The sequence below is a fragment of the Gymnogyps californianus genome, chromosome 1 (genome assembly GCF_018139145.2).
Source record: "Gymnogyps californianus isolate 813 chromosome 1, ASM1813914v2, whole genome shotgun sequence".
Lineage (NCBI taxonomy): Eukaryota > Metazoa > Chordata > Aves > Accipitriformes > Cathartidae > Gymnogyps > Gymnogyps californianus.
The window spans coordinates 3734409-3762325 of record NC_059471.1 but is presented as its reverse complement, the minus strand read 5'-3'; the positions used below and the strand labels follow the sequence as shown (position 1 = coordinate 3762325).

The 27917-nt window shown below is 44.4% G+C and overlaps 1 protein-coding gene across 1 annotated transcript in view; it reads left to right on the top strand.

Annotated features, from left to right (window-relative positions):
- PAK1 (p21 (RAC1) activated kinase 1) overlaps positions 1-27917 on the top strand; it is a 79342-nt gene that overhangs the window by 41363 nt on the left and 10062 nt on the right. The window contains exons 3-11 of the mRNA XM_050893074.1: positions 5923-6133; positions 11872-11972; positions 13409-13556; positions 14694-14731; positions 16687-16803; positions 17123-17297; positions 20606-20669; positions 21595-21643; positions 22768-22880. Of these exons, the coding sequence (XP_050749031.1) occupies positions 5944-6133; positions 11872-11972; positions 13409-13556; positions 14694-14731; positions 16687-16803; positions 17123-17297; positions 20606-20669; positions 21595-21643; positions 22768-22880 (995 nt within the window). The 5' untranslated portion in view covers positions 5923-5943. The remainder of the gene's footprint in view (positions 1-5922; positions 6134-11871; positions 11973-13408; positions 13557-14693; positions 14732-16686; positions 16804-17122; positions 17298-20605; positions 20670-21594; positions 21644-22767; positions 22881-27917) is intronic.

Below are 27917 nucleotides of genomic sequence, written 5' to 3'. Positions count from 1 at the left end.
CAGTAGCTGGCCATCTGCCATGAGAGTGTCTCCCTTCCCCCTCCTCACACCCACCACTGGCTGTAGCAGTGGATACATTCTCTTCTAAATAAGTACTTATTTTTAGTGGTTATTGTTTCATTTAATTTAACGATTTCATCTGCATCTCTAGGTGTTGGCAGCAGCTGCAGGGGTCTAACAGGTAAATTCTAAAGATAGATTAGCAAACATTGCTGTTTTGTAATTATTTATTAGAACTTTATGAAAACTTGTTTGGTTTTGGGTTGTTTTTTTTGTTTTTTTTTTTTAAATTCACATGTAAATGTTGAGTCTGGGCTGATGCATTGATGGCCCTTGACTTTTTTTTGTTTAATTGGCACACTTTCACAGCACTCAGATGTGCAGTAACTGGCTGGGGAGACAGCTAGGTGCTACAGTTTCTGGGATTTTTAATCACCTCTAAATGTGACAATCAGTCTGTCCTCCCGCAGGGTGTGTGTATTGCTGCTGCCCTTTGCTGTCACAGCACGTGTTCCAGATCCCATCCGCTGTTGGGTGGAGGAAAAGCATGTCTCTTACCTCTTTTTCAGGTGGAACACGTGCGGGGTGCCTTTCCTTCAATGTGAGACTGTGTTTGAGACTTAGTCCCACGTAAAGTAATAAAGAACGAACGAATGAACGTCTTTTCATCCTGTGTCAAAACCCAGCTGGTAAACTCTGCTGTTAATTTTCTGCTGGGATTTGGATGAAAGCGTGACACACAGGGGGGGAATCTGCTGCTTGCAATGTGTTTGAACAGACCAGGGGACGGCTCCTGCTCCTTCCCACTGGGGCAGTGCAAGGAGCAAGAAGGAGATTTTAACTGTGTGTGTGCACGAGCAATCTCTAGCCATGGGGCGGAAGGGTGCAGGGATACTGGTGCAGAGGCAAAACGCTTGTTCTGATCAGGATCAACTCAATTAAAGGTCAAGACTCCTTCTGCCTTTTTGGTGGGCAAGACACCCTTTCCTGGCAACAGCAGAAAAATAGCATCTTGGAAAAATGTGAGATTTTCTTCTGGTAGTAGGCAGAGAGGGAAAAACAGTTGCTGAGCATCTCCCTCCCCCCTCTCTTGTTTAATATATATAGTTTATTCATCTGTAAGTTGTAGTGAGTAACTTACAGCTACTGTCTTGCCAGACTGCATGAATTATAGATGGCTCTTTTATGAGTTTTCGTGTTGACTCCAGCAATTAGTATGCGTTGGACATAGTTATCTTTATGGCATCTACTGTAGCGTAGGTTTCAGCTCCTCTGACTTCTTAATTGCTTTCTGTTTTAGCAATCAGTCATCAGTCATCATTTCTGTTTTAGCATCAGTCATGCCTGTCTTGCTAAGGAATGCAAAGAAAACACAACCAACTTGATAGAAATGTATAGTTCAGCGTGGAGCATCAGGTTTGAAATGATGTGGTTTACCAGAAGGAAAAATGACATAAATAGTGGATCTTTGTTCTCTTTTTCTTTTTTTTTCTTTTTTTTTTTTTGCCTTTCCCATGTGTGTGTTACACACAGTAGTGCCAGAAGGCTCCACATATGTTGGGGTCCCACTCTGCTAGATGAATGGCTCAGGAGCCTGTGCCTGTATTACAGGAAAACTACAGGCATGAACTTTGTGATTTTGAGCCATATCTACTTAACGCAGATGAGCGGACCTGCATGGCTCTTTGCACGTCTGTGTACTGTGAACTCTTGGACACCGCTGTTGGCACCTGTGGGTGCTGTCTTCTGTTCAGTACCTCCGCTTGCTTTGTCTTGAACTGCCAAGTGGTTTCCTGAGTCTCTTGCCCCCTTGTGCGTGGTTGTCTGTCACTCCTTCCTGTCTGCAGAAGTGTTTTGTAGGTGTGAAAGGAGAGTTTGTCAGGTCTGCTGTTCAACTCTGTTGAGGCTGGGGTAATCTAATTTAGCTAATGGGCTTCAAAAGTTGATGGGGAGGGGCAGGGAGCATTTGAAGACCTCTATAACTTGACTTACGGCAGTCACACGTTGCAGTATGCAATAAAACTTTTCATAAGTACCGTGTGCTGAAACAACTCGAACTTTCAGTACTCCCAAATGGCTGCAGAAACAATAGTCCTACATCATGGCTATGCCTTCCTAGTGGTGCCTGTGGGGTTTGGTTTGAGTGCCGGTATTTTAATATATATATATAGTAGTTGAGAATAATTGTGTCTGCAGCTAAAATGTATTCCCTCATCTGACTCCAGTTGAAAAGTTCATGTGCTTTTTCATAGCTTCCACTGTTCACTTAAGCATACCGTGGAAACATAAGATCAATTTCTCAAAGCAGAGTCGTGCTGGTGTGAAGAAGGAAGTAACTCGGTCCGGTGACGCTTGGCATTACTGTTAGGATGGATTGCGCCGAGCAGAGTGACTCACTTCAGTGGCGTAGCGCTGGTATTATGCCGGCTGGTGAAGCAATTGCCTGGTGCTCTGAATTTGAGCAGGGCCTACACAAGGGGGGTTGTTTAAAGCCTGCTTACATGTGACTTGGCAGGAGATTATTTTAAGAAGAAGAGAATTTGCACAGTCAACAAGCCTACGATGAGAGAGATGGCCACCTCTGTAACCACTCAGTATGGCTCCGTGCTCCAGGGGCTCAGCTCTGCTGTAAAGCCCTGGAGAGGTGGGTGTAATTCTGTCAGGACAGGATTTCATCCGCATACTTTGAAGCCAACAGAAGTTTAAAGTATAACAATACTGAGTTTGGACATAGACTGTGTCTCTATCACAGTGGGATAAGCAGGTTTTTGGTCTTCCCTTTAAATACGTAGTGGGAAAGGCTTTTGGGAACCCTCTAGGATAGTGCTGCTATTACAGGGCATAACTTCTGTAGAACCAGTCTCTCAGTTTCGTAGGTTGAAGGATTTCTCTCAGCCCCCATCTCCAAACAGATTATATAGCTCTTGTAACACCAAACGTAAGAGTTTGATGAGGAGGAAGGTCTGGGGGCTTGATGGAGAAGAAAGGAAAGGATGTACTGTAGGCTTTGCCCACATGAAAGCTGCAGTTATCAAATAGGTGTAAAACAATATTGTTTGTTAAACTACGTAACTTCTCAGTAGTTACTTGCTCATTCAAGGAATAATGTAAGATAAACAAGAGCTTGTACTGCCAGTGTTTCTAGCCCTGTGGTAAAACAGTAATTCACTTGTGCTCTATCCTTTCTGACTGAGGGATTTTGAAAAACCCTCATATATTGAAGAAACTGTGAGCAAATGTCCCTGGGGTTTTGCACTGGTGGAATTGAGAGTGAGGATGCTTGACATCCAGAGGTTTTTTCTTATGTTTTCATGGTCTTTTTTTTTTTTTTTTTTTTTTGCTTATGTTCGTTTTCCTTCCCCTAGCACTAGGCCAGCCTCTGCCTGTAACCTGGGGGGGGGTGTTTCATCCTCTTCTCACTTCTTTTTCTCCAGCCTGGAGCCACATGCTGCTCTGTTCTCTTCCTTGTACCACCCTTCGGTCTGATGTTGCATCCATTCCCTAATACAGTAAACTTTACTCTGTACCCCTGCTTAGTCCTGTGCCTCTGACAGCAGGTAGCAAGCACCGATTCTCACCTGCTTACCTCTCTGCTCGGAGGGAGAGGGACCCAGCAATGAGGCAGTCTCCCCTGCCATCCCAGCCATGCCTGCAGCTCCAGAAAGTCTGGCCAGTGGGGGAATCTTTGGATGCACCTTTATTCAAACCCCTGTGGGGTAAACCAGGGTGTTGCAGCAGCATATGTGGTGCCCGCTCCTGGGGAGGGCTGTTTGGCAGGCACGGAGCCTCTAACAATTTTCCTTCTGCTTCCCTATTTGCAGCATATTCCTAGCACCCTCCCAGCAATTTGCTTTCTCATGGTTAAGCATCAATGCGTAGAACGCAGCTCTTATGTGGTATTTCTGCTTATGTCGTTTCAAATGCTTTAGTTGTGCCAGTTCAGTACCAACCACTGACTCTGCGATGTGCAGAGCCCGTCAGTGAGGCCTCAATATCTTCATGTTGCACAAGACATGTGCGCAGCAGTGGCTGCCAAATTTACCGGTTGAGTTTTAGTTTAGACTTTTTTCCACTGCTTAGACAGGGAGAGTAGTCGTTTGCACCACTTCATGGCTGGCACTCCAGCTGTCACTTGGTTCTGCTCCGTTTTATACTGGAGAATGGCATGAGGCTGAAGCATGAGTGATGGGAGATGCACAGGGCACATGCCACAACACACCCAGACAAATGCGCAGCTAATTTACCCCCACCCCACCCAAACACCAAAACTATCCCACCATTAAAATCAATACCCCAAATGCTAGCCTGTCATTTAAAATTCCATTGCACAGTTGTGTTGGGAGGAAGCAGAACTGAGGTCAAACCTCTTACAAAAAAGCTCCCTGTGTGTGAAGGCTTGTCCAAAGCCTTATGGGCTGCACAGTGCTGCCAGTCCTCCCGTTTAAGAGCAAGTGTGAAGAAACTGGGAACCAAATAAGTGGAGGAGAAGGTGGAGCTGCAGACCAGCCACGGCTTGGCAGGCGACAGCTAGGGAACCGCTTCTTTCAGCAAAGTCTAACATGTTGCTGCTGAGTACCTTCTGCAGGCAGCATTTGCCTTTCTTAGCTCCCCGCAGCTCTGAGAGCAGCGTGCCCTGGGTCTGAATCTTGCCAGTTACGCTGAGCATCAGTAGCTTGGCCAAAGAAGACTTTGAAGGCTGGCTGAGTGGTGTGTGGCCATAGGACCGTGGTATGGTTGTAGGATCTGTTTGGGTGTGACCCAGTGTGGTTCCTCTGAGTCCACCCTATGGAAAAGCAGCTCCCTGGAAGCCAGCAGTGATCTCGGCTTTGTAACCAGACTTCTCACTTGTGGAGAGCAAACTGCTTTTGACTTTCTGCTACCCAATAATTCTCCCCGAGTGAAACATCTTCCCTTACTGCTTATGAAATTCATAAAGCTGTTGAACTGCTTTTTCCACCCAAACAGAAACTGTTCCTGCTTTAGTCTTTGTTGCAGTTAACTCCCAACTTTCTTTTGAGAACATAATGCAGATGAATTCCAGTTTCCAGAAGGATCTCACTACAGCCAGGCTGTGTCTGGAGTAATGCTGATCTCATTTGGGTGGAACTAGCTAGTTGTTGCAGAATAATCTATTACCCTGTTCCAAAGCTTCCGTCTTTAAATCCGCACAGCAGGGATTATTTACTTAAGGATTTATGTGTGTGTTGGGGATCTAGTTTTGTTTGACCCTTCCAGCAGAACAAAATGCAGTCAACTTCCTGGTGGTTTGAATTGCGCCTCAAGCATGCTGCTACTGTGGAAAGGCCAGGGCCGGCTTGGGACCAGCGAGGGCCGCAGCACTGCATCCGAGATGACGTGGGTACAGCTCTGCGGCTTCCCGGCCATCTCTGCCTCTGAACCAGTTCAGCAGCTTTTTAGCAAAGGAGCCTGAACGGCTGCATTGAAACTTTGAGTGCAAACTTCAGTCTCTCTGTATCATGCAGTCTCTCTGTGTCATGCTGTGCTGGAGACTGATGCAAACCTTCTGACGTAGTTTTCAGTGGAACTAGCATGGATCTGAGAGGTCTTATGAGCTCAGCAACTTGTTGGCTCCTCTCAGGTATCCCTGCTCTTTGCTACCTCGTATTTATCGCTCTGCTTCCCCACCCTGCACTTCTGCACCATGGTTTGCTTGAGAATTGGCTGTATCCTGAAACAGGCTTTTCTTAATTATCAATAACTCAAATGCTTGAACGTAGTCGTTAACAGAAAAAATTTGGAGCTTGAGTAGAATTTGTTGTGCTGACACTGGATCTGTGTTGATAGGAGGTTACAGGCTAGCCTGCAAATACCTGCTTGTGGTTTATTTGACACTGTGTGATTCTAGTTTACAAAAAATAAATAAATAAGGCTTCTTATTTCTTTTCTTTTTCCTATTCCTAGTAACGGCCTCCCCAGCTGAAGATGTCTAACAATGGAGTTGAAACAGAAGACAAACCGCCTGCTCCTCCGATGAGAAATACCAGCACTATGATTGGATCAGGAAGCAAAGATGCTGGGACTTTAAACCATGGCTCGAAACCTTTGCCTCCAAACCCTGAAGAAAAGAAAAGGAAGGACCGATTTTACCGATCTATTTTACCAGGAGATAAAAGTACAGTATTTTGTCTCTTCTTATAAACCTCCTATCTGAATGTTGCTCTGAATGACCTTAGTTAAGCACCTGATGCTTAGTGATCGTTTAGATTTTAGAAAATGTTTTTGTTTCCTGCACAACTGTCTTGGTCATTTTGGGGTACATAAGGTGCTGGCTGTAGATCTGTTTTTTCTAATGATTAATCCTGCCACATTTAATCCATCCTGCTTACTCTGTTTTGTGCCTTTTTTTTTTTTTGCCTTTTTTTTTCTTCCCCTTAATTTATGAGAACAGTGCCCCTGAAAACTGGGACTAGCTCTACCACCTCCCAGCCTGACTTGTCCTTAATGGTCTCAGAAATCATAAATTTTTGTACCAATTACAAGCTGGCCATTTAAAGCTGGCATTGGCAATTCCTTTGGTAGGGAGCGGAGGGAGGTCTTTTGCCTGTATGTTGTTTTAAACAGCAAATAATTTGAGTTAAGCATGACTAACAGGCCATCTCCTGCCAGGCCTGTCATATGTTACTGCATGGTCACTTACTCGGTTCTACTGTCTGGGTCAGGCATTGTCTACTTGCTGTTAAGAATAATCCGTTACTGCAAATTCTTGCATATTTCTTGTGAACTGAAGGAATTTTCTCCTGTTATAGGAACTGTAACAGATGGAAGTGGAGATAGGAACTGTGAACTGTACATGCAATTCTAATTTTTAAGATCGGGATATTTAAAAAACCTCTCTCTCATGAATCTTTTGAAGTGATGTGAGGAAAAAAAAAAATCTCCATCCCCTAATATGTGCTGGTTTCTTTTTATATCTGACCTATTTTTTGGAGTTCCTCTTTCTAATACATCAGCTTTTTGTAGAGTCTGCATTGCAATGGTATCTGAACACTGGATAACTGAAGTCAAGCCTAGGTATCTTCAACTTCCTGGGCTTCAGGAGGGAGGCTGCCTCCTTAATTTTTGTTAGTGAAAAGACTAATTGGAGTGATAGTTTCACTAATTTAAATAAGCAAGATGTAGGTTCATTTTCTACAAAATATTGCAGCATTCATTATTATTATTATCTGATACCTTTGGCAACTTTCGATTGTTTTACAAATGTGGATTTTTGATTCTGCGATCCAGAAACCCATGAACTCAATGTTAAAAGTTTGCCAGATCTTGGTTAGAACTTGCCATTATGAGTATTAATCCTAAAAAGCTGCAGGATTTTTGTGTTGGTTTACTTAAGGGAGTGAGGCTTTTAAATCTGTAGGCTCAACAGTTGCAGAAAACAAAGAAATCACCTGAAATTTATAAAAGAGTGAAAGAAATACAACCTGAAATGCTAGTTTGAACTGGATTTTAAAGGAGAGCTGCAAAAGTGAACGATTCGGGTAAAATCAGCAGACAGACTGCCACTGATTTGAAGATGCCTGCGTTTACTGAAGATTGGCCAACGTGGCAGATGCTTCAAGACAGGAGAGATTTTTGTTTAGCCAAGCCCAGCAGAGCCTTCTGTTGCAATACACCTGCCCAAACAAGAATCGTTGCTTCTGTCCTCTAATTCCTGTCGAGCAAAAAATACCTTTAACACTGTCACCTTCACTTCAGACTGGTTGATTTTCATCTTATGAAAACTTCTTCTAATGTCATGATGACAACTAAATTCCCAGTGCCTCCTGCTGCTTAAATGTTAATGAAATTCCCAGGTGTTGAGACAGTCTCTTTGGTTTGTGCCTGAAATAATTTGGGTGTTATTTGTTAGTTTGGCTGGACTAAAAGGGGAGTTGGTTTCCATTCAGTTAGAGGAATGTAATTTTGGGCAAATCCATGACCTTTGGATCTTTACCCAGGGAAGCCAGTGATTTGTGTTTAACGTCTGCTGAGGTTGCAAAGAGCCTGTGAAGATCTGAAATGCTCAGCGGTTAATTTTGCTAGCAAATATGGATGTGGGCTTTTATGTTGTAGCCTGATTGCTGCTGCAGTTTGATGCTGTCAGTCACTTCGGAGAAGTGGTAGCTCTTTACTCTGGGCAGGGAACAGTACTGGAGCAGGCACTTTACGAAGGATGAGTGGGAAGGATGGTGAAGGAGTTGTGCTTTATGCAAAGGTGCAGCTCAAACACGTGGAGTCCTGCTGTGGAGCAGGCGACAGACCTGTTGAGAGCTTGTGGGTCCAGATCAGAGGGGAGGCCAACAAGAGGAGACATCTTGAGGGCATCTTTTACAGGTCGCTGGGTCAAGAAGGTCAGTGCTAGCTGAAGGCGCTTTGGAAAGTGTCTTTTTCATTGCGCTACCCCTGTGCATGAACACGGCCATGGTGTAAAGAACACATGGGGCTTAAATCCTGGACCTCGTACATGTTTGCACACTTCTATTAAGCTATGTCCCCTTGCCAGGCTGCTCTGGAGGTGTCATGCTCTGCTTGCAAAATTTAGGATGTAATTTATAGTCCTGATTTCCTCTGTCCCAGCCTAAACCCCAAAACTGGTATTTGAAAAACCTGTCAGCTTAATACTGGATGGGTCCTATCCAAATGGATGCGGAGCTTGTGTGACTTGTAGCTTTCAACAGGAGTTGTGAACATCTGAAGTTTCTCAGGCTCAGGGCTCATCAGTGTCCTAGTTGAGGGTATGAATTTGGCTTGAATGAGGCACATTTAGCTCCTCTGAGCTTTGCTGAGCTCAGCTGCAGCTTCGCACAGAGGCAGGGTTTTACCCACAAGGTGACAGTCTGCAGCGTCCGGGAGCCCTTTCCATGGTAACAAGGGGAGCACTTTACTCAACGTTAGCAGTGGAGAAGACCTTTCTCATCTTGGTATGCTTCAGGATGGGTTCATGGGCTTACTTCACGGTGGGACATCGTGCTTCCTAGTTGCAGCTCAAGTTGCTGGAGCATCATAAGGAAACTTTATGGGTGGCTCTTGTAACAGCATCAAATGTGTGAGGTTTGGAATGAGAAGGTGGTAAGGTGCTTGTGGGAATAAAGCACTTGGTGGTAGGTAGGCCTTCCTAAATAGATATATGATTTCTCATTTATTTTTTTATTTAAGATTCTTCACGTATTTTTGACTGATCGCCAGGATAATATAATCACTGTAGAGGGGGATTAAGTGTTTTGCAAGATTTGGAGTGCCTGTCTCTTAATTCTTTTTATCTTATACCTCCTGTTATGACATAAATATCTGCTACAAAAAGCAGTTATGTTATTAATGGTTTAATATATTTAGGCTTTTAGATCTGTCAGATTTTGGATCAAAAGCTTCTGAAGTTCATTGTCCTCTGAGACTGCTGGAGGAAAATCTCTGAATTCATGTGCCAGCTTCATGTGCGTTTACATGATGGTGAATTCAGTCTGGGTGCTATAAACCCCTGAGTGTGGCAGGTGGGCAGAATTAAAAAAAAGTGTACAGAGCAGTTATGGTTTCACCCGCTGTAACGTTATCACTAAAGCAAAGTGATTTTAGCATGAGTTTGTGGTAGCAGTCCCAAAGAGTTGTTGAGAGTAAGGAAAAAGGCAAAGGGTTGAGCTGCTGTAGGAAATGGTTGCAGGAAACTAAGATAATTGGGAGAACATTAACTGCTTCAGGGGTATGAAAACAACGTAAGTCATAAATGCAGAAAAATCTCTTCCTGTTTCTATATTGCTGTGTAGCCATACTGAAACTCTCTACCTGTGTGTCGAACGTGAACAGAGAGCTGGAGTGTTGATGTGACAGAGGCCATTATGTTATTTAATCAGTCCCTCCAGAACTGTTTTTATTGCTCTATGTAGCTGAGGCTCGTTCAGGCCATCATCTCCTGCTTTGTATAAGTTAGCAGTCAGCAGTCATCTCAGTTTGCTGGTTGAATGGATACTGGAACAGTTGGTTGCAGAGAAGTTTGTTGGGATTTGTGTGTGTGGCAGGGAGCTTGGGCTGTCTGAATGTAGAAATAAACACCCAAGTGTATTGACTTCTGGATAGTAACTTAATGCCCTTAAGCTTTTTTAGGGATACATTCAAATGTACTGTGGCAGTCGTCCTGGACCATGTGTGGGTGTGCATCACCCGTGCAGCACTCCTGCATGGTGGTGCTAGTACAGGTGCTCTCTTCTTCCTCACCTGAGTGGTGGGCTTCTAGGCTGAGCTGACACCTTACTCTTTGGCTTGGAGGAATGGACTGATCCTATAGACAGGCCTATAGAATATGGTGCCTCTGACTCTCTGCATCTCTCTTCCTCTTGCTTTCCATCCACCACTAGTGCATGCAGCTTTTTCTGTATACCTGCTGGATGCAGCTGCTTGTTCCTTTTTTGGCAGGCCTCCGTGCTGCAGATGCTCACCATCTGCTAACCAGCAGCTGCTTCTGTCTCCTCCTAGCTCCCCTCTCTGTGATGGCTCCTCCAGCATGGCAGCTTTCTCTCCTCCTTCCCCTTGGCAACTCTGTCGCTCTTCTGCGATTCAGTTTTACCCATCCCCTTTGTTTGAAAGAGGGATCGAAAACAATCTGTTCCATCTTCATGTCCCAAATGGAGCATCTGATCCTTTCTGTTCTCCAAAATTACTCTGTGCAACAGTAGCTCTGTAATGACACAGAGAACAATGCCAGAGCTGGCACTGAAGGAAACAGGATTCGGTCCTCTGGGGCAAGCCCTGACTGTCTCTACACAACTAACCACCAGCAGTGTCTTAAATAATTGCAATATTGAGCATTAGCCTCACAGGTTTCTGAAATAGCTGGGGTTTGGCATCCATGTTGCACAAAAATGCACTGAGGAATGTCAGCCACGAAACAAATTCTGTTTGGCTTTAGATAAAAAAGGTAGCAGCTGAGTGGTTTAGTCACCTTCTCCTGGCTCTGCTTATTTTACAACTGCAAGCAGCAGCAAATCCGAGTAGAACATGGTTCTTCCTTAAACCGATCTCAATTTCTTGAATACAGTAAATATTAAAAGGAAGGTAGAGTTCTTAATACATCATGAATATGGATGAACTTAATCCAAGGCATAATGATAGTCTTGTTTGAAGACCTGACTTAAAAATTTACAGGGTGCATCTACTTTGATTTATTTCCTTTCCTGTTTCTTCATGACTTCTGCTCCTCACCTGCCAGATTCTGCCCTCCTGCTCTGTGTCTCCAAAGCTTCTTATTAAAACCACATTTAGTTCATTTTGTGAGCAGAAAGATATAAATGGTTTTGCTCATATAAGATTTTGTAGCAGAAGCACACATTAAATTTGTTTTTCTTCATAAACTCCGTTTTGAGGAAGTAGGATGAAGGAAGCAATTTATAAGCAGTATTTGTGGTTAATTTTGTCCCTATCTTAATATGAGAGGCGAGTGTATATTTAACAGCACATAATATTTTTTTTTTTTTAAAAGTTGCTTAAAACAACGAATAAAAAAATGTGTTCAAAACTGCATGGCTTCCACTTGCAGCCACTGTAGTGCTTTTGACTCTGACCTGTATAAGTTTGAGTGAATATTTTAGGTAAGTAGCTCTTGGGCTGTTGAGTCTAGCCCTGCTGGTTGATACTTGACATACCCAAAATATCAGTTTCCTTGTCTTACGCTTGTCCTGTGTTACAGGACTTTGATTTTTGTTGTCCGCTCACTGTGGCTGCTCTTAAGTGAGGTAACAAAGTTTTTAAACTTGCTGTTTGTCTGCCCCAGATCGAAATCCTGTAACTAGCAAAAGGGGGATGTGGTTGGGTAGCTAAATTGGAAGCTATTGGGGAGATTTTAATTCTTGATGGCTTTATGGATTTTTTTGTTGTTGTCTCTTCCAGCCAATAAAAAGAAAGAGAAAGAGCGGCCAGAGATCTCCCTCCCTTCAGACTTTGAACATACGATTCATGTGGGGTTTGATGCAGTCACGGGAGAATTCACAGTAAGTGAATCTGGAGGAAGAGAGAACTACGTGGTTTGGCTTATTGCTGGGAGGAGCCCAGGACCCATTAATCTTTTATATAGTAATGCTGGAAAGGCTATTACCATCATCTAGTTTGATCTCCTTTGAAACACATCTGCAGAGGTTACCCACTAATTCCTGCTGAGAGACTGTTTGTCAAACTTGGCACATCCCAGGAGCCCAGGCTGCCAGCAAACTTTTCCTTTCCTGTTTTTTTGGCTGATGTGGACAGCAAAACATGGTATATCTCTCCTCCCTTCCCCTCCCCTCCTCTTCTAGAGCTGGATTAGGCCTACAGCATAGTCTGTGTCCACCAAGTGGGGCTCTGAGAGTTCCCCTTTAGGAGACACACAGCTGTGCATAACTACTTATGACAGAATATGTATGTGCTGTCCTAAGGCTAAATGTCAGATGCTTTTATGGGTTTTTTTTATTGACATGCAAAATACTATGAAGACAGAGTTGTATTTCATCACGTTATTCTTCTTAATTTGATTAGGAGATAGTATTTAATAGCAGCAGCAGTTGTTTGTGAGCAAGCTGTTTTTACCTGTCTTTAATATGCTTCTTTTTCAGGGACTTTGCTCTCCTAACCTGAATCATGTGTACAGTTGTGTTTTGCATGTCGGCCTCTAGACTTGCCCAAGTTAACCTAGAGGTACCAGTGGGGCATTACCTGAGTGGTGTATCCAGCCATCCTTTTGAACAGGGAGGGTAACATTATTGATAAAGGATCCCATCACTTGCCACTTTGTCTATACAAACTGTTACTGTTGCTGGTGATGAAAGGCACAAGTCTGGTTGTACTCCAAATGTATTTTTTTCTGGCTGAAATGATGTCCCTGTAATGAAATTCTGAACTTCACATATGAAGTTAACATCTCTGCTTCCCCAGCTCTGGTTACAATAGGCATCAAACTGCTCTTATGAAAGAACTCTAGTGCTACAAGAAGACCCAAATGAATGTTACATGTCCATTGTGCTAGATGCTATACAGTGTATGTTACTTCTATAGTCTTTCTTGGATATATGTACATATGTGTATACCTGTGCATAAAGGTTTGGTGTGGTTTTTGGTTTTGGTTTTTTTTGCTTGAGGCTATTCCTGAACTGCAGCATTTGGGTCTGCTCCTTTCTGGTTTTTGAGTTTTGGTCTTCAAAGGACCTGGGGCTTACCCAGAGCCCTGTGAGCAGGGTGGCATTTGCATGTCCGTGTAAGGAACCTGTGACTTGTAACACAGGCAGTGGCTAGGAAGATATAGATCCACTGCCTTTCCTTTCCTCTCCTCTTTTCTCCCTATTTCCCTCACAGTACTGCGTAACCCCAGAAATTGTGGCAGAACTGCGGCGGTGGGTGTGTGTGCTGTGAACCATGTTAGGCTAACTGTGAGCTAACAAGGTACATCTCCCCACAGGGAATGCCGGAGCAATGGGCGCGTTTACTGCAGACTTCCAACATCACCAAGTCCGAGCAGAAGAAGAACCCCCAGGCAGTGCTGGACGTGTTGGAGTTTTACAACTCCAAGAAGATCTCCAACAGCCAGAAGTACATGAGTTTCACAGGTAGATGGTGATTGTCTCATGCAGCTGTTTTGTCCAACTTTCCGTTAGTCACTGCATGTGGGGTTTCTTTCATTTAATCAACAAGTAGATCTGTCTTTTCAAGGAAAATGTGAATGAGATTCTCTGGCTGCTCAAGCACCCCTCTTCCTTTAAAATGCTGTTTTGTTAATCCTGATGCCCAGCATAGCTGCAAAAGAGGAGGTCAGTCAACTGGCTAAATCCCCAAAACACATAGGTTTTTCTGAAGCTTACAGCCGGCATCTGGAAGGCAGATCCCAGAGTGTTGGTGTTGGGTTCCTAGTGATGAAAATCCCTGGAGAAAACAGGCAGCTAAATTTTGCACCACTTTCAGTTTCCAGCATGGGTGTGGGTGTTGCTTCGTGCATGCTTGGGGTGAGGGTCTCTCCGCTCCCGTGTGCTGTGATTGAGGAGTATGCCTCAGCTGCTAGGTGCTTGATATCTGCTGGCTGGATTCCTCTAAAAATCAAAGCTGCCAAGGTTTTGTGCCTTCTTTGTATGGATTACCTGCCCACTGTAGGATTCTTGCAACCACTGTTCCTTTTCCCTTTCAACTCTAACTCCTTCCCTTTCTAAATATTAATCCCTGCTTTGGCTCTTTTTAAGAGGATAGAGCCATGTCACCAGAACTGGTATTAATTAGGAAGGCTCCAGGCAGGGATAAAAGCACAAACCTTCCCCATATGTGCCTGGATAGTCAAACAAGAAGCCCACCAGTTGACTAGTGGTGTCCTCTGTTGCTATTCCAGGAAGTTTAGGTGGCCGAGACTGAACATCTTGCAGGTCTTGGGCTAGCTGCAGTGCCTCTGCTGGTGATTTAGCCCATTGAAAATATTTTGTGTGTATGGATTCAGGACAGTATTCATTCAGGTGTTGCTCTGGGAAATTGCACCCTCCTACAGCAGGGATTTGGGGCCCCTGCATTTCTCTGCGGAATTTTTTACCCTCTATTCCCATATCTGCCGGGTGTCAGCTTGTTCTGGGGAGCTGAAGGTAATGCTTAGGTTTGGGAGCAGCCTTTTTTCCTGCCCCTTCCGAAGGGAGCTTGTCCCTTTCTCCTGTCGTCACTGCTGCTGTGTTTACAACTCATATAACGACATTACTATCTGTCTCTTTCAGATAAATCAACAGAGGATTACAATTCATCAAATACATTGGTAAGCCTTATATTCACATTCTGTCTTGAGTTTGGGGATTTAAAACTTGCATAAAGTAGTTAACTACATGTAAACTTTTAGTTTGCTTAGTGTTTTAAAATCCGAACTATATGTATTTGTATAGTGAATACATGTTTATAAAAACAGACATGCTCCTTTCACTTTTTTTTTTTTCTCAACTAGGGGAGAATTGTGTAGGTAGAAGTAGCTTTTAGCAGTGAATAGTGAATAGAAATTAGTGAATTAATGAACAGAAATTGTTCTGTTTTCATAGAAGTCGATCTGTTCCTGTACCTAGAATTTGATAACCGCTCTGCTTTCAGGTTTTATATATCTCTATAAACATCTGTGACATAACAAAGTTTAATTACTAACCTGCAAGGTCTAATTGACCAAAACTAATGTTGATTAGTGTTGATTAACCAAACTAATCTCCAGCAGAAAAGGAAATAAAAGGTTATTCTCCTCTCTGCTTGACCTTTACTCTGTCCTTACCAGGGCAGGCATGACTGCTGTTTGCTTTGTTAGAAGACACGATACGTTTCTGTATGTGTGTGTGAGATGGAAGAAACAAAACTTTCAATTTAAGATGATTCATAAAAACCCACAATTCCCTCATCTCTTGTTTTCTCACTGCCATGCCATTCTCTAGAGTTGGCTTTTTCTGCTCCCTTCCGGAGGGAGCGTATTCAGATCTGACCGTTTAGGACTCTCTGCGAAAAGAAAAGGAGAACGTTTCTGCTGTTGTTCATTATTACATGTCATTGTACGTCAATCCTCAGGAGTTTAGAATATCTGAGGCTGTTGGATTTTAAAGTAAATCCTGAAAAAAACAGTAGTTATGAGTCTACTGAGATAGCCTGATGTTTTTGGAAGACGCTGGGTAACGTTTAATTTTGGGGATATCCAGGAAATTCCCAGTACATAGGTGGTTTTTCCTGTTGCTTTTAACAGGCTAAGCTTTTGTGTTATGTCAAGTGCACTTTAGCAATAATATGTCAGGATGCGGGTGACTTCAAGTATTTTGGGTTCAGTGAAATACTACATTGTTTTCCTCCTCTTTCAAAGAGAACTTTATTTTAATACTTTTTCCCCTGCCACTCTTAGGGTACTGATGATGCACAAGCAGAACTGGTCTAGTGGGTTGAGGATCTCGCCAAGTTTATTTCGAAATGTTTATAGTGTAAAGGATGCCATGTACTTCAAATCCAGTTTCAAATTTAAAAGGTTAAAAGTGACTTTGACTTCTAATCACAGTATTGCAAAAAATTGCAGATAATTTTTTTAACCACTTACAAAACTTTTTTTAAAAAAAATCATTGTTCCTGTTTTTCATAAAATTTTCTTTTAGAAAGCAATTTTAAAAGGGATTTGAAAAGATTTTACCAGATTCTGCTTCCAAAATCGCTCGTTACTTAGTTCTCAGTCACAATACCAAAGCTAATGTGAACTTGACCTGCCAACTTTTAGAGAAAACATTAAGATTTTGATGAAAATTAAAACATTTAAAGACTGAAATCTCCAATCTGCATAATCGGGGTTTGAAGCAGGCAGCAAAACAAAAGAGGCAACATAAATAGGGACAGATATTTCCAAACCCGGATGTTGTCCCCAGAATCGGTGGGTCTGCTGTATGGGTGTTGGGAAGGCAGTGAGAGCGCCCAGGTAGGTCTCAAGTCTTTGGGAAGAGGATTGCCATCACGCAGGCAGATAACAAGCTCTGTCTGAACAGTTGCATCAGGCAGTGCTGGACTGGCCCTCCATTTCCTACGAAGGCTCAGGATCTTTGGCGTTTGAATTTTTCAGGTATTGTAATTTGCTAGCCTGTTCTGATTATTATTTTTCTGCACTTGCTTCAATGCAGCCTCTGTTAGGAGCTTAATCCAATGTTTGTGATTTTTGTTTATAACAAGCAATTGGGTTTTTATTTTTGCTATTTGTGTAACCACATGCAGAATGTGAAGGCTGTCTCTGAGACCCCTGCAGTGCCCTCAGTGTCTGAAGATGAAGATGATGAAGATGATGCAGCTCCACCCCCCGTGATAGCTCCGCGACCTGAACACACAAAATCTGTGAGCAGAAATACTTCCTTCAGTCCCCACCGCTGCAGTCACAGTCAGGTCTTGACTGTGGCTCCTCATCCACACTGCATGGCGTGGTGCTGAGCCCTTCTTGGGAGCAGGAGGGAGGAGGTGGGAGCCATTCCTTCTGGCAGAGCACCTTTGTGTTATCACCTGCCTAGCTGTGGGGGGGACAAGAGAGTCGTAGTGAACAAAGTAGCTACAGAAGTGCATCGCTGACAGGAACAAGAACAATAACAAGATGAATAAAAGTGTTTAAGTCTTCATCTGTCTTGTATTAATACATGTATTTTTTTCTCAACAAAATTAGATATACACCCGCTCTGTGATAGACCCTCTTCCTCCTCCTACCAGAGACGCGGCCACCTCTCCTATTTCTTCTCCCTCAGAAAACAGCACAACGGCGCCCGACATGCTGGTCAGGAACATGGAGAAACAAAAGAAAAAGCCAAAAATGTCAGATGAAGAAATCTTGGAAAAATTAAGTATGTCCTTTTTTAAAAAAAAAAAAAATTAAAGTCCAGGTCCTGCTTTGTTGATTTCTCAAAATCTTAACAAGCTAAAATGTTTTGAAATTCCCATTTTGAGATCCCTTACTGAAGACATTGTTTCGTGACTGTGTGCCAAAATTGGGGGCAGATGTAAGGAGGGAGCATAAATGTTAGCTGAGCACCTGTGATGCCAACTGAAGTCCCCAGGGAGTTACAGATCCTCAGGCTCTGCAAAACAAGCACTGAATAAGTAATGTCTACTTAACTATGAAGTCTGAGACTGTTCCACATCTTGATATTCTGTAGCTCTGGAGCGTGGATGATTATATTGAAATGTTAGACATAAGGTGTCTAAAAGATGGAGAGAAAATTCATGCATCCCCAAGTTCACCTTCCACAACACCATGGTGTAAAGTGACTTGGTTATTTTTAAGTGCCTTAACGTTGTGTGGGTACCCAAATTAGTGGTTGTTTCTGCGAAAAATTCATCGTGTCTCTCTGTTGTGTCCTAGTGTCTTTAACAGTCCCTACCTTCAGTTCAAGTGCTCCTCTGCTGCCTGGTATTTTTGGGTTACGCTGTGGCGTATCCAACAGCTGAACCAGCTCTTCTGTGCAATTGATTGCTATCCTCAGCCTGGGCCAGTTTTTATTAGGGTAGAGCATTTCTAATTCTTTCAACTACTAATCCTGTATTAATTACATACATGCCTTGCTTGTCAGTTGATGTAAGTTGTGTTAGCACCTCTATGGTCAGGCTGGTCTCCTCAGTTGAGGGTATACCCCTAAAGGTCAGTACTTTCTGAAGCAAAGACTAGTAGGGAGATGAAGCAAAATTTAATCTGAGGGTATAATTTAACAAAAAAAAAAAAATTAAAATGGCATCTGAGTACCTCATTCCTCTAAATAAAGCCTAAATTGCATTGATGGCATGTTGACTGGAACTGCTTGCTACTGGAAAACTCATACATGTTGTTTCAAAACAGCAGCTTCGCTCACTTACTTAATTAGCAGGACCTTTGTACCATTAAGGATTCAAGCCATTTTTGTGACCAGGTAGGGCAAGCAGGGACTGTGACAGGAAAAAAGTGCTATTTTAATGCAAATACACTCACTTCTGTAATGAAGAGAAATGCAAGTGCTGCTCTTAGGAGTGTTGGGAGGCAGATGTACCTTCTGACACTTTGCTTGCTCCAGCAAGTGGCGTTCAGTGCTGAACTGATTCTTCAGCACTGAGGGGTTTCATTATAAATATACAGGTGTGTGTGAAGTTCAGTGGCTGCTGTTAGGTGTCAGCTTCTAGATGTGGGCTAGTCAGAAATACGTGATGAAGTTTTAATCCTGTTGTATACTGTTGTTTTTCCACTGAGGGCAGTGGAGTTGTACTTGTGCAGAGACATGCAACCCTTTCATGTTTTGGTTTGACGTGAATAAAATGACTAAAATCTTAAAGCCTATATATATTTACACATACTGAAGATGTGCAGAGGTTAAAAGGAAGCCGATAAATCTCCACCTCTTTGCATTAACACAGCATTGGTGCAAACATTAATGAATCCTCACCTGACTTTTTGGGAGGTAGGAAACATTACCCCATTTTACAGGTGAGAGCATTAAACAGGGCAAGACTAGCAACTGCCTCTTGTCACTGCAGCACTATCCTGTCGCTGCCTTGTGGAAACATTTGCCTGTCTTGCAGTCTGAACTTGTAGCCTGTGTTAGGCTTTAAGGGAAAGTTTACGAGCATTTGTTCAGAAACACTTGTCCTCAGGGCAGACAGCACTGCTTCCGTAATTGTAAACTTCCCAGTGGGGTTTATATAGTCAGATTTCTCTTCCTGCCCTCCTCTCTCAAACGTGGACCATATTCCCTTCCTTTTTCTCTGTCTGCCCTAAACCCTGTGGGTTTGGCTGCTCTCCAGTGGCGTCTGAAAACAGCCTGCTCTTACTCTGCTTGCTACTGGATTTCTTGGCCTAATGACCATGAGCAGTTTCTTTGCCAATATACATCTGTTTAGGCTCAGCCCTAGACCCCTGTGAAAGCAGCACCATATGTTGGCAGCTTGAGTGACTTGCAAACACCAACTCAGATGCAGCTCTGCATCCCTTGATCCTATTAGCCACCCTGGTGCTGTTAGAGAGGAGACTTGCTCCTAGCTGAGCTCTAGGAATTGTTGGCTCTGATTTCTTCAGCCTAAAAAGGGTGCGATTCCTGCCTGCCGTAGGGGTGTTACGAATATCAGTTAATGTTTGCAGGGAGCGTTGAGTTTCAGTGATGCTCCTTTTGTCACCTTCTCTGGTTTACCCCTTGGCAACCCACCACACAATTCGCAGGACTCCAGTGCCTCTATGCAGCCTGCCAGCCGCTGCCCTTGTGCTGAGAGCTCCCTCCCCTCGTATGGAAAACACTGTGTTCCTCGTGGATACCAAACCCACCTTGAGCCTGAGCGGCCCCTCACAGCCCTGTGTTGCAGAATACCAGGCAAAGTGCTTTTCCCTCTGAGGGATGCAGTAATACACTTTCTTGTGGCTGAACAGCCACATTAGGGGAGAATGAGCTGAGATTGCCTCGGGTTGCTCTCCAAAACCAGAGCAATGCCGCAGTCGTGTGGCAACTGCTGCTAAAACCTGCCCTGACCGTTGGGTTCCTAGAAGAGCAGCTGAGCGTTGCCCAGGCCAGGCTAGAGGAGATTTCGCTCTGAAGAGTCTCTCCAGCTTACCCCCTGACTCTTGCAACCCAGTCATTGGGCCAGTAATGGTTACAGTCGTGCTGGTACAGAAACATCATAAATACTTTTGTTCTGCCAGAAATTGTCGTGGTGTAGGGAAATCTTTGGCTAGATTTGCAACAGACTGTTGACTTTAAGATGAATGAGGCCCTGGCCTCCAAATTCAGAGGATGTTGCAGTGCAGGGGCATCTTAGATCATCCAGCGTGGTGAAGCTGGGGGTGACTTTACATTGCAGGTTTCCAGCACATAATTGCATTTACATGTGTGAGGGCCATGTATCCCTGTCCTGTGCCTAGCAGTGTGCAGTCACCAGCCACTAGTGAAGATTAAATGTGCTTAATGTCTGTGTTCCACCATTTCTGAAGGGAAATACCTGTGAGAGGGGAATGCCGCAGCTGGTATGTGTGTAAATAACTGAGGACTTCCTTGGTGTTCGTGTGCCTCTGGACTTCTGGCAAGTGGTTCATGAGGCTTGGCAGAGCCCGCGGTGGCCATGGGGCTGCTCTTAAAGTACAGTTGGTTTGTATAGCTGTATGAAAAAGTACTTATAAAATCCTCTTGGGTTTTTTTTGTAGGAAGTATTGTGAGTGTGGGCGATCCAAAAAAGAAGTACACTTGTTTTGAGAAGATTGGACAAGGGTTAGTATACGCTCCTCCTCTGTCCTATACTTTTCCTTATGCTAAGAAGGAAGCGCTGAAACGAGGCTAAGTTAGTTTGCTGGAAAAGCTGCTGGTGATGCTTTGGAGAGTTTATTTTGTTTCGTTGGTTTTTTGTTTTCTTTTTCTTTTGTATTTTTTGGGGGTTTTGGTTGTTTTGGTGGGTTCCACCTCACCCCCACCCCCCAGCTTTTCTCCCTTTCCTGGCAAAGTCTTGAGTCACAGGGACTGGGTTTTTTGTGCGATTGTGTTTTAATATAAGAAAATATGTCATTAGATGATCAGGTTGCTAAATATAGCTGTAAGCAGGGAAGGAACTGCTTATTTTCAGCATGCAAGACAATCTTCAAATTACAGATTTGCTTTGTGAATCAAGTCTCCTCGACACGGGTGTTGTGCCCCTCTTAGCAGGATAGGGGGAAAGTAGGGGTTGCGGGAGAGGCTGTAGTGAGGCAAATCACTGAGAGATCTGCCGTCAGCTCCATGTGCTGAGGCTCAAACTCCCGTTTCCCTCACTACAAATCCCACATTTGTTTACTTTAGCTGATCCTATCTGCTCTATAATCATGTTGGGCAGTCTGCAAGCTGGAGCAGTGCAGTCATGCCAGTTTAAATGGGATTAACTCATGGTCCTACAAGCTGTGCTAAGTTGCTGGTTTAGCAGCAAGGGTTTGAATGACCATAGTGTCCCTTATTGGGAGCTTTGTTCCCCATAAATTCTCTGGCTTCTGCTCCAACAGCAGTCTTGGCTCAGAAATACTTCAGATTATATTTACCACTGGAATTATTGCATGAAAAGGAATGAGATTGAGAGCACTTCAAAGAGACAAGTGGGAAGGGGCATGTATTAAGCTCTCAGTCTTGCTGTGAGGAACTAAGTGTCTTTTTTCTTTTCTCTCTTGTTTAGAGCCTCAGGTACAGTTTACACAGCAATGGACGTAGCTACAGGACAGGAGGTAAGTGTTACCAGAATACCACAGCAGTGGATTTTGGATTGTGTCCTAAAAGTTCAAGTTGATGCTACAAAATAAAGACAGTCTTTCAGGGGTTCATGACATCTTATTTTTAATGAGGTATTTATTTCCTTACTAATGAGGCATGGTTGAGTGGTCTGAGCAGAGAACTGGAAAAAATGATTTCCCAAGTTTTGGTTCCTGAATCATTTCATATTTGTAAAGAATCTTTCTGTGACCACAAAGGCTAGAAGCAAATGTTCAGACTGGATAGTTCCTCAGTGGAAGTTTGTCTCTTCATCCCCAAGATTCCTGCCTGTCCCCATTTAAACCCTTTTATATGCCCTCTGCTCCTTTGCTTCCTACGCTTACACTAGTTGACTTGCATAGAAATAGTTTCTCTCCCACCCTTTGCCCACTTGCTTTCTACCCTTGAATTGAGAGACAAGGAATGTCTGTCTGTCTCTTTTTTTTCCCCTCCTGAATATTGAAAAGTGCCCTGCGTATTGCATGCATGCATAATAAACTAGTAGTGACAGATATGCAGCATCTATGGAAACCATTATTGCTAGATGGAGGATTTTTAAAGAGGAAAGTGTATGCATTATTCCAAATATATTTATGGAAGTCTGCAGCAATGCGTGTCTACTTTGCATTTGTACAATGTCAGGGTTATCCACCAGCAAATTTCATAATTGTGCTTTTTGCTGAAACTCCTTCACCTCCTTTTCCAGTTCCTGAATCATAGAATCACAGAATGTTTTGGGTTGGAAGGGACCTCAAAGATTGTGTAGTTCCAACCCCCCTGCCATGGGCAGGGACACCTTCCACTAGACCAGGTTGCTCAAAGCCCTATCCAGCCTGGCCTTGAACACTTCCAGGGAGGGGGCACCCACAGCTTCTCTGGGCAACCTGTGCCAGTGCCTCACCACCCTCACCGTAAAGAATTTCCTCCTGTACGGACTGGCTGCAGGAACTCACAGAGTTACTAAATGGCTGAGCAACCCGTGATGAAAAAGTGTTTTCCCGCTTCACATGAACGTGGGACTAAAATAATCGATGCTGGTACTGGTGGGTTTCTAGGGGACTCCTGTAATAATGCTTTACTTGGTCTTTCTTAACTGCAGGTTGCAATCAAACAGATGAATTTGCAGCAGCAGCCCAAAAAAGAACTGATTATTAATGAAATCCTTGTGATGAGGGAAAACAAAAACCCCAACATTGTCAACTACTTGGACAGGTATGTCATGGTTTGAAGAGTTCACAGAGGGACTCTGGAAAACACTTCCTTGTCACTGTCTTAAGTGATCCTGTCGCACCTTAATGCAGGTATAGGACAACCTTGCGTTGTTTAATGCATGTGGCCATGTTGGGGTGTGGGTGGCTTGATGGTCTCTCTCCATATCCTAGGAGAAACAGGTGTCTGAGTCGGTATTAGTGGGGTATCTAGGCTGTCTTTAGATACTGGCAGCAAAGCCAGTAGCAGTATGCTGTCAGGACTCTGTTTTCAGCACTCTCCTTTGCCAAATTTGACACAACAAGCCATTTCCTTCCTGCTACTAGAGACGAAATAGTTTGAACTGTTATTTGTATTTCCTTTCCTCTTCCACTGAGCAATGCTGACATTCTGCTTGCAGAGGAGCAAACTCCTTCCAGTGTTAGATGGTAATCTTGTCCCTGTGACTGTCCCCTGAGGTTCTCTGCACAGTAGCATAGCAGTGACGAGGGTGAATGACATGCGACACGTAACCAAGCAAAGCCGCTTTCTTGCGGTTGTGAAAAAGGGAGAAAAGGAGACCTGGTACAGATGTAAGAACTCTTTGGAAGACAGAGGGAACAGGGTTATTCCTTGCTCAGAGCTGGGCTTTGTGGGCTCATACACATGCTGTGGCACTCCTGCTCATCTTTGGATATGTTACCTCCATATGGGACAGCTCCTCCTTGAATCCCTACTTCTCCTTACCTCAAGAGCTGCACCTAATAGCTTATTTAAGTATAGACCTGCTCTGCTTGTTCTTGAGCTGATGTCCCTTGGACTACGACAATAACAGAGCAGTAGCAAGCAGCACAGTGGCTGCTGTGCTGAGTGTAAACCGTTTCTAAAATAAACATGTGTAGCCATGGAAATTCTGGTCACTATAGCTCAAGGCAGTAAAATGCCCGAGTCTGCAAACAAACGTGGCTGAGAGCGCTCTTCCCCACAGGATGTTAACGCTGTACATAAGGGTTATAGTAGCAGTGCTGCCATCATCAGCTGTTTCAAGGTTGACTGCTTCGGAAAGAGCAACTGGTAAATGTGCTTCTTTGGGGGTAGGGAGCTGCCTTTGAAAGTGCAAAAAATTCTTGCATCTCCCCTGTTTGAATTCCAGGAAACAGTCACAAGCTGTCAGCATTGAAATCTGGGGTGTACTGAAAGCCCAACAGGCAAAAGCATTGCGTGGTGGCTTGAATTCACCATCAACATAACATTGGTGCATTGTGTCAAGCCTGTGTCATTCACCTTATGTTAAAGATATAGCTAGTTCCAGTCGAGCTGCAGCAGGATTTTCAGTCTGCTGCACTCAAAGTCAGAATCTAGCGGTCTTGATGAACTACAGGTTTGGCTTATTGAAGGGTAAAGAGTGCCTAGATAGAGCGAGCTGCAGGCTTTAATCTTGGCAGCTCATTTTTTTTTGAAGATGCAATGGAGGGATGTGACCTAGAATCTCTTTTGGGAATCTGAGAGAGTATTTGCACACTTGTTTGCTCTGCGTGTATATCAAAATCTTATCAGCTGTTTCTTTAATAGGCTTTTAATGTCTTAGCCAAAAAAAGTTCTTCTTGTCTACTGCAGCATCAGTTGTGATGCTGAATTTATATGGTGCTGTGTCCTACGCATGGCTGTAAAGAGCTACTTTGTTGAAGGGACAGAAAGTCTGCTCCTGAAATTTTGTGAACGGGGTGTGGGCACAGGGAAGTGATGCTGGGCAGACGCTCTCTTCTTACAAAGAGCAGAAGGATATTACCTGTGTAAAATGAAACAAGTGGTAAAGAAGGGTTAAGAATTGAACCTGGGCTGAAACTGTTTATTTCTCCTGGCTGATTAGAGGCTTTGGTTTGGCAAAACTGTTTGAGAGACACATTCTTCCCATTAGAGAGAGCATCGCTGAGTACATGCACTTGCCTTGTCTAGCCAGTACGTCCCAGCTGTAGGGTAGCTGCACGTCCTGCTGTCTTGTTCAAACTTCCAGCAACAAAAGCTGCTGCTTTTGAGTCCAACCAGGACTCTGGTTGGCCATTGAAACCAACAGAATCAACATAAAGGAGGCCCTGGATCATACAGTCCAATTCATCCAGTTTATGGAGTTGTAGATCAGCAATCGTTCTAAAGTCCTCCTCAAACTTGTAAGCTCCACCTCCCGTGGCACAGTGCGTAGTGTGCAAACTGGAGAAGTTCTTTTCACTACCCATCTGTATGAACCTATGCATGACACAGCTGGGAAAGCGGATGAAGTGCAGGTTTCCTTTGCGTCTACACATAGTCAAATTTTTCAGTTCAAGACAAAAGCTGCTGCTTTTGTCCTCCACTTTCTCTCACCAATCTTTTTCAGAGGGATTAGCTTTTGTTTGAGTGCTGCAAATGGACAGAGCGGCAACTAGGATGAACGTGGGGGTTCTTATGCCTGTTATGCCACTTCAGCTTTGCAACTGCAAGATCCTGTTGCCAGGTAGCTGCGTCCCTCCTGCCTGGCCTAATGTGCCTGTTTGCTTCCTGAGTGCTGAATTAAGCTGATATTTGAACGCTGCTTGCTGGCTTCTGCCTACTGCTGTCGCAGAAGGAAATACGAGGAAGGATGTGCTTGCCACTGTGGGACCTGGTTTCTTTTTTGCGGTTCTGTTTTTGACAGTGTCTCTCCTTCTGGGTCCCTAATGGGAGCTGCAAGATAGTTATCGGTATAAGCCAGCTCTCTTGCTTCTCTTTGCCTCAGCTGCTGCCCTTATGCAAGGGTTTCCTGTCCTTTATCCTCTCTTACCTGCATGGCCTAGTTGCTTGTGGTTAAGAGGTCTGGCTGGTTTACCGTCCCCCCCAAACATCACTGTGCAAGTAGTGCATTTGTGCTTCAGATACGCTGCAGCAGAAAAGCTAAGTGACCAGTGTTGCACGAAGGTGTGCTGTGACATTTAAGATAATGACATGGCCTAATTCAGCAGTACTTAGGAGCTGAATTTAGAAGCATCCGGCTCTGAAGACAGTGACACTAGTTTTCCTGTGCAGACAAGCAGCCACTTGTGCTGAGTTACCTTCTGGAGGTGCCAGTTTCTTTCTGCTGTGTGAAAGAGGCCCTCAGAGCCCTGCCTCTAAACTCAGGCATCTAAACACAGGCATCAGATGCCCAGTGTTAGGCAAAGCAAACTCCTGCCCTTTGGTTTCTTTCTTTCTGAAGAACTTTCCTTAACCTAATAAACCCCACAAATCCTCACTGTAAGTGGTGGCCACTGTTACCCTCACCCCAACCCCAAACTCAACTAGGGCTGTGGAAGGTCAATGAATAAAGCTGAAGATGTATGACAGTCATGCTACAAGAAAACACTGATTTCTTTCCAGTCTAACTTCATGTCTGCATGTTGGAGGCATGTTACTGGTGCAGAAATCTGTAATGAATGATCTTGCTCTTCTGGGCAAAACCAAATTTTATAAAGTTTATCAGTAAAAAAGGACTATGACTAGTGTGTATTTGTGATAGGAAGGGCTTGGTGGACGCCTTCCTAAGCTATCTAAGCGGAAGCTGAGGAACATCTTACAGGAGCAGACATTACCTGCTCTTGCAGATGGATGAAGAGAAAGCTGTAGACCACCTCCTTCTTCATCAAAGACTTTCATCAGCTTGTTTTTACTGCCAGCTGTGGTGGGTTGACCCTGGCTGGATGCCAGGTGCCCACCAAAGCTGCTCTGTCACTCCCCCTCCTCAGCTGGACAGAGGGAGAGAAAATAAAATGAAAGGCTTGTGGGTCAAGATAAGGACAGGGAGATCACTCACCAATTACCGTCACAGGCAAAACAGACTCGACTTGGGGAAAAATTAGTCTAATTTGTTACTAGTCAAATCAGAGCAGGATAATGAGAAATAAAACCAAATCTTAAAACACATTCCCACCACCCCTCCCTTCTTCCCAGGCTTAACTTTACTCCTGATTTTCTGTACCTCCTCCCCCGAGTGGCGCAGGGGGACAGGGAATGGGGGTTGCAGTCAGTTCGTCACATGTTGTTTCTGCTGCTCCTTCCTCCTCAGGGGGAGGACTCCTCACACTCTGCCCCTGCTCCAGCGTGGGGTCCCTCCCACGGGAGACAGTCCTCCACGAACTTCTCCAATGTGAGTCCTTCCCACGGGCTGCAGTTCTTCACGAACTGCTCCAGCGTGGGTCCCTTCCACAGGGTGCAGTCCTTCAGGAACAGACTGCTCCAGCGTGGGTCCCCCGCGGGGTCACAAGCCCTGCCAGCAAACCTGCTCCAGCCTGGGCTCCTCTCTCCGTGGGGCCACAGGTCCTGCCAGGAGCCTGCTCCAGCGTGGGCTTCCCACGGGGTCACAGCCTCCTTCGGGCATCCCCCTGCTCTGGCGTGGGGTCCTCCACGGGCTGCAGGTGGATATCTGCTCCACCGTGGACCTCCATGGGCTGCAGGGGACAGCCTGCCTCACCATGGTCTTCCCACGGGCTGCAGGGGAGTCTCTGCTCCAGCGCCTGGAGCACCTCCTCCCCCTCCTTCTTCCCTGACCTTGGTGTCTGCAGAGCTGTTCCTCTCACATCTTCTCACTCCTCTCTCTTGCTGCAACTGCAACTCCCCTGTAACTTCTTTTCCCTTTCTTAAATATGTTATCCCAGAGGCGCTACCACTGTGGCTGATGGGCTTGGCCTTGGCCAGCAGCGGGTCCATCTTGGAACCCGCTGGCATTAACTTTGTCGGACATAGGGGAAGCTTCTAGCAGCTTCGCACACAAGCCACCTGTGTAGCCCCCCCTCCCCGCTACCAAAACCTTGCCACGCAAACCCAATACACCAGCCTTGTTTTGGAAAGTGACTGTGGGTGACAAGGTGCGATACCATGCTATGCCTGATGTCACATGGAGGGCAGTACGTTAGGTGTATGGACTTCCTGGTGGTGTCTCCAGAACTGCTGAGAGAGTGGTTTTGAGGCACGCCTACAGCAGGCAGCTCAGTGACTAAAACTGGTCTCTCTGCTGCAGCAAGAGAGTGAAAAGATCCCCGAGACGGTACCACCCAGTCTTCTGAAATGACATTC